The sequence below is a fragment of the Choloepus didactylus genome, chromosome 3 (assembly GCF_015220235.1).
Source record: "Choloepus didactylus isolate mChoDid1 chromosome 3, mChoDid1.pri, whole genome shotgun sequence".
NCBI classification, from domain to species: Eukaryota; Metazoa; Chordata; class Mammalia; order Pilosa; family Megalonychidae; genus Choloepus; species Choloepus didactylus.
Genome location: NC_051309.1, coordinates 9,224,528 through 9,230,679, shown reverse-complemented (window position 1 = coordinate 9,230,679; position 6,152 = coordinate 9,224,528). Strand labels below are relative to the sequence as shown.

At 53.8% G+C, this 6,152-nt stretch overlaps 1 protein-coding gene across 1 annotated transcript; it reads right to left on the bottom strand.

Annotated features, from left to right (window-relative positions):
• Positions 1 to 1,519: 1,519 nt before the first annotated feature.
• DRD5 (dopamine receptor D5) lies at positions 1,520 to 2,950 on the bottom strand. Its single transcript, XM_037828895.1, has one exon. The coding sequence runs from the start codon at positions 2,948 to 2,950 to the stop codon at positions 1,520 to 1,522; it is 1,431 nt and encodes a 476-aa protein (XP_037684823.1).
• Between the last annotated feature and the right edge of the window lie 3,202 nt (positions 2,951 to 6,152).

Below are 6,152 nucleotides of genomic sequence, written 5' to 3'. Positions count from 1 at the left end.
ATCATGTATGAAAATTAACCTGCCACATAGGATTTTCTTTCCATCTGACCATTCCAGAAATAGTCAATTATTCATTCAAAAAATATGCATTAAGCCTTATGTGCCAGGCACTGCACATTTTAGAGTGAACAGGACATGGTTGTTCAGAAGACTGACAATAAAATTATCCTTAAAGGACCAACATTGATTGAAAAGACCACATCAAAGGAGAGACGTGTAAGAAATTACATATTCACATTTCATTTGCTTCCATTAACAGGACTTGCATGTAGACCTAATGGTAATAATAATTTGCTATCAACTGGAATGGTTCTGGAACAAAATGCTCTCCTTCACTGAGCACACTGCAGACAGGAAAAACAGGAAGACTGGAGTTAGTTGGGCTTTTTTGTTAAGCACTTCGACCAAGAGATTTCACCTCTGGCTCTTACATTTTATTCCAAATGCAGTCCTCCATTTGCTATTGTTTACAAACGAAAATGCCTATTTAAAAATGGGATTTCTTTCTTAAAGTCTATCGACTCAATTTCAGAGCCCTTCAGCAAATGTGATTCATCCAATGACACATAACTCTGAAATACACGATAGATTTGAGATTCAGAAAGACCTAGCTATTGTTCTGGATGGTGTTTTCAATGAAAGGGGACATCTGTCTAGGAATCGGGAGAATTGCTTTATGTTGTGTTACTTTAAAAAGAAGATTCCAAATGAAAAAGTCCATATTATAATTCTGGGCTTGAGACATCCATATCTGACACCATGGCACTGAAACTAGCTTTCAGCAGACTCAAAATATGTATATCACATAAAAGAGAACCTGAGAACTCAGAAGCTCTTCCTGCATGTTTCTTTAAGGCCTGTCTGTATAGAAAATAAAGGTGTGCTCTCAGCCCTGGAGAAACTCCCCCCTGCGTTTCAATGATGCATTCATTGTTTCTCCAAGGGTAGTTCTGAAAACCAACAGCCTGGCAAGGCAAAGACTATCACCCCACAATTCACATAATCTGTATTTATTAGACACCAAAATAAATTGGGAAGGATTCCTCGTTGGTAGTAAAGACCCTCCTAACACAGAAGTTGCATAAACACAGGGCCACAGAAAGCACCACCCAGGAAAGCCACCACCCCACCCCCTTCAGCGCCACTGCACACGTGGACCTATTGTTTAAAATGCAATGCAAACGCAAATAAGTCACCAGACAATCCGTTGGTTTAAGAAGGGAGAGAAGAGTATATATTTTTTAAGGACCAAGCATCACCTTTTCTCTTCCTTAACAGGAACTTTGTCCATCTCTGCTCAGCTGGAGTTGATTTGACTGAGTTTCTCCCAAACCCTTCTGCCAGTTCTTTCTACTGGTAAGTAGATGGGTGAGGTTTCTAAGCACATGGACTGATACACAGAGAGAAACACTGAAACTGAGCAATGGCTAGAAATGTTTGTATTGGGGGTGGGGGGGTGGGGCATGCTTGTAAAATGTCTCTGCAGATCCAGAGCCAGGAGGGGCATTTCTATTGCTTTTTAATGGAATCCATTTGGGGTGAAAGGCGTTACTTTGCCCAATGAAATCTCCCCCTCACAGTCCAGCTCCCAGACAGACTCTGCAGCAGGGTCACCGTGTGGTGACGTCTGGGAAACCTGGGACATGTGATCGAAGGGGCCCTCCTCCGCCTCCTTGTCCGCCTCCCCCTCCGCGGGGGTCACCGCGTTGGGGATCCTGTGGATGGAGGCCGCTGCCACCTCTCGGTGGAAGACGGTGTCCTGGTTGTAGGAGATGAGCTCGTTGCTGATGTTCACCGTCTCCACCCGGGTGCGGGCGCAGAGGTGGCTGCACCCCAGCAGCTGGGCAAACACCTTCCGGAAGTCGGCGTTGAAGGCGTAGATGATGGGGTTGAGAGAGGAGTTGGCCCAGCCAAACCAGACGAAGACGTCGAAGGTGGTCTCGCTGACGCAGGGGAAGCTAGCCGCGGTGCCACCAGGGTGGCCACTGCAGAAGGGGATCATGCAGTTGAGAATGAAGAAAGGCAGCCAGCAGCACACGAAGACGCCCATGATCACCGACAGGGTCTTGAGGACTTTGGTCTCCTTCTTGATGGACGCCCTCAGGCTAGTGTCGGGCGCACAGGGCGCACGGCCCCGGCAGCTCTGCGCGTGCTCCGCGGCCCTCTCCAGGGAGGAAATCCTGCGGATCTGCACTTGGGCGATGCGGTAGATGCGCGTGTAGGTCACGACCATGATGACCACCGGGATGTAGAAGCTGATGAGCGAGGAGGAGATGGCGTAAGTCCGGTTCAGGCTGGAGTCGCAGTTCTCCGCTCTCCCCTCGGGCTCCTCTGCCTGCTCCCAGGCAGTCGCGTTGGCCACAATAGACGTGGAGTCCACCCCTCCCCAGGAGCCCGCCTTGTCCCTGTGCCAGTTGAGCTGGACGGGGATGAAGGAGATGAGGATGGACAATGTCCAGGCCAGGCTGACCATGACCAAGGCCACACCCTGGGTCATCTTGCGCTCGTAGCGGAACGGCCTGGAGATGGCCCAGTAGCGGTCCACGCTGATGACGCAAAGGTTCAGGATGGAGGCTGTGGAGCACATGATGTCAAAGGCCACCCAGACGTCGCAGAACGCCCCAAAGGGCCAGTAACCGGCCACCTCGGCGACTGCCTTCCAGGGCATGACCAGCAGCGCCACGAAGAGGTCGGACACGGCCAAGGACACGATGAAGACGTTGGTCATCTTGGCGCGCAGGTGGCGGCTGCGCACGATGGCCGCACACACCAGCACGTTGCCCAGCAGGGTCCAGAGGATGAGCAGAGTCAAGAGGCCGGCGGTGACCACCTGCGCGGGCCCCAGAGGCGCCGCCCCGGCCGCGGCCCCCACGGCGCCCCCCTGAGCCAGCTGCTGCTGCAGCCCGAGCCGCGCCGGGTACTCGGTGCCATTGCGCCCCGGCGGCAGCATGTCGGGCTCGGCGGCAGAGGCGGGCTGCGCGCGGTCCTAACTTCAGCCCAGCGCCCCCCGGGCGTCCCCATCGGGCACCCTGGAGGCGCGCTGGGACCCGCGGCTTAGAGACCCCTGGGACCTGGGGGACGCTCACCGTGCGCTGCGCCGCATCCCTGGAGCGCGCCGGGGCTCCTCTCGCCTCCTCGTGCGCCTCCGGGTCGGTGAGCGCGGCCCTCGCTGAGCCCCTCCAGTCTGGACTCTGAGGGCCGGAAGCGGCCGGTGCCCCCGGGCAGCGGGGTGGACCCGGCTGTTCCCGGGAGCCCACAGCTCGCGGAGCGGCGGCGGCGGCTGTGTCGGGTTCGGAGCCGGAGAATGGAAGAGCGAGCCACCACCGAGGGGGCGGGGGCCGGAGCCGCCCGCGGCGGGCGAGCGCTGCTGCGCGGCTGGGTCCCCCACTCCCGCCCCTGGGTCCTGCGCTCCAGCCTCCCCCACCCCCACACGCGTCTCCGCGCTCCCCTCGCGCCGCGCACCCGCCCCACCTGTTCCTCGGCGCCCTCACTCTCCACGCTCCTCAGGCCAACCTAGGGACGACCGCGCCGGTCCGTCCAAGGGAGCCCCAGTGCCAGGTCGTCGCCCCGTGCTGGAGAGTTGCCTGGCCCAGCCCTGGTGCCCTGGCCACATTTGCAGAGGGAGCACAGGAATAGAGGGGTGCGGTAGCAGTTGGGGGGAAGCACTGCCTTCTAGACTGGGAGGCAGCGTTGGCAGGGTGAAGAGGGCCGCCTGGGATTTCTCCCAGGCCTGGGTTCCAAACCAGACTTTATTTCTGGCCGGTTGACCTTGAAGGTTCTAGGGAACTTCTCTCCTCAGCCCCCTGGGTGTTAGAAGGGTTCAGTGAAGCCATCTCAGAAAAGGGCCTGGTGAGGAGTGGCGTACATAGTAGGTGCTCAGGTGATGATGTCTCCTAGCAATGGTACCTCCTCCCCCATCACTCCTCTTTTCAACACCCATCCAGAGACAAGGGCTTAACCTGACTTTTTGCTAGAGGGTCTTTTTCCCCCATGCCATCCCCAATCACTGCCCGATTTTTACTTTGGGGAATAATTTTGGATGAACCCAAAAGGCAATGGCTCCTCAGCAAATTGGGAGCCTTCTCCATGCAGGGCACTTCCGCAGTCTTCCTCTTCCTTCACCTCAAGAGGGACAGATCCATACCCCAGTATTTAACAGAAGAGGAAACTGAGGTCTGGAGAGGGAAAAACTGTTCCTGTGACTTCCCACATCTCCCAAGTTGCATTTTCATTTGTGAACCGCTGGAGTCTCTTCTGCTAGTGTTAATCTCCGCTGAAGGCAACCAGGGAGAGAACTGGATGAGGCAGAAGCAAGCTGCACAGTTCCCTTGGAGACAGGCTGACCCACATACCCACAGTGCGCTGAGGTCTAGAAGCAGCTAGTGGACTTGCTCATCCTCTCCCTACTGTCTCTCCCTCACCCCACCCAGACCCACCTGCCCCATGAACCAACACCAGCATCTGTCCTCAGCCTGCTCAGCCTTAACCACAGCCTCAACCACAGCCTCTTCTCCTCAATCTTCCTCCCTTTCAGTGTTTTCTACCTCTGGAAATGGCAAGACCATATGTCCAGGTGCCAAAGCCTAAAACCGGGGAGTCCTCCTTACTTCCTGTCTCCCCCTCGCTCCTCGAAGCTGGACCAAATCCTTCCACTCCCCTCCACCACGGACATCGTCCCTGTCCAAGACCATATCTTCTCCAACCTGTGTTATGCGGTTGCTATCCTACCCTGCAGGCCCTGCCCCGCCCCTCTGTCCACCCTCTGCTCAATGGCAGGCAGGGTGATCTTTCCTAAATGTAGGTAGGATCATGTCGTTCTCCAGGTGAAAATCTTCCGGAGCTCAAGGAGCCCCAATCCTTGGCTGGGTACACAAGGTCTCTCGACCACGTTGTCCTGGCCCTTGCCCACTGCTCCCACTTCTTCTCCTGCCCTTCTCCACACATAACCTGGATTCAAGTCACCACCACTACCAAAAGAGAACACTAGTTGTAATTCCCCACAATGGGTCATTTGCTGATTCCTCAGCCTGTAATGACCTTTATTCCATCTTGTCTTCCTGGAGAATACGAACTCATGATGTCATAAAATAACTTGGGTTTTGAAGATAGGGAGTTTGACATCCAGCTCTCATTCTTTCATTCAGCAAGTATTTATTGAGCACTTACTATGTCCCAGATACAGTTTTAGGGGATACAATGGTGTGCAGAAAAAAAATATATTGTCCTTTCCCTCGAATACCTTCCAGTCTAGTACCGGAGATAGACTTTAACACAAGGATCATCCAAAGAAACGTACAATTGCAACCATGACAACTGCTATGCAGGAAAAGTTCACAACACTATGAAGAATGCTCAGTAGATGAGATTTACCCAAACAAGATGGTCAGGGAAGGCTTCCCTGGGGAAGTTCCTTATGGGATTGAAATCAGAGTTAAGCAGGCAAAGGAGATGGCAGGGATAGGGGAAGTCACGGTGGACAGAAAGGGCAGGCATTTACCAGCTATGGGATCTTGGGCAAGTTACTTTCTCCCTCTGAGCCTCAGTTTCCTCTTCTGTAAAATGATGACAGGAAAAATCATCCACTGACAACTTGGGTTTGGGGATTTTAAAAGGTGAGTGTGATGAGATCAAAATAATTAATCCACAAGGGCTCTGAGCCTCCTTCATCCTCTGGCTGTTCCGGCCCTGGGCCTGCTCTCCAGAGAGAACTCTGCCCTAGCTTTGGAGATGGAGATTCTGAGAGGTGAGGCTGTATTGGACCTGGGAGGCTGGAAGAGGATGAAATGGTCCCAGAAAAAATAGATTTCATTTGTCTTCACAATAAAGGGAGAGGGGCTAGAAGCTGAGGGTGGAGTTTCCGGGGGAGTTTGGCATGAAGGAAGTGAGAACGCTGGGGCAGGTGAGGAAGGTAGACAGGAGAGGAAGATTTTAAAGTAGCATCGTCCATTGCCTTCACAGCATTTAAAGAATCTGAGTCTGGACATTACCTTTGGCCTGTGCTTCTTGAACACAGTACTGCTCCGAGACTGGGCTCGTGGACCACGGCTTCGGGAATCGTAGGTAGCACCTCCCAAGGGTAGGTAGTGCCTTTCCTTCTTTTCAGATATAACTCAAACAACACCTCTCCAGGAAGCCCTCCAGGCTCTTCTGGA

Excerpts from the sequence above, each read along its gene's own strand:
- DRD5 (XM_037828895.1), bottom strand. The coding sequence starts at position 2,950 with ATGCTGCCGCCGGGGCGCAATGGCACCGAGTACCCGGCGCGGCTCGGG.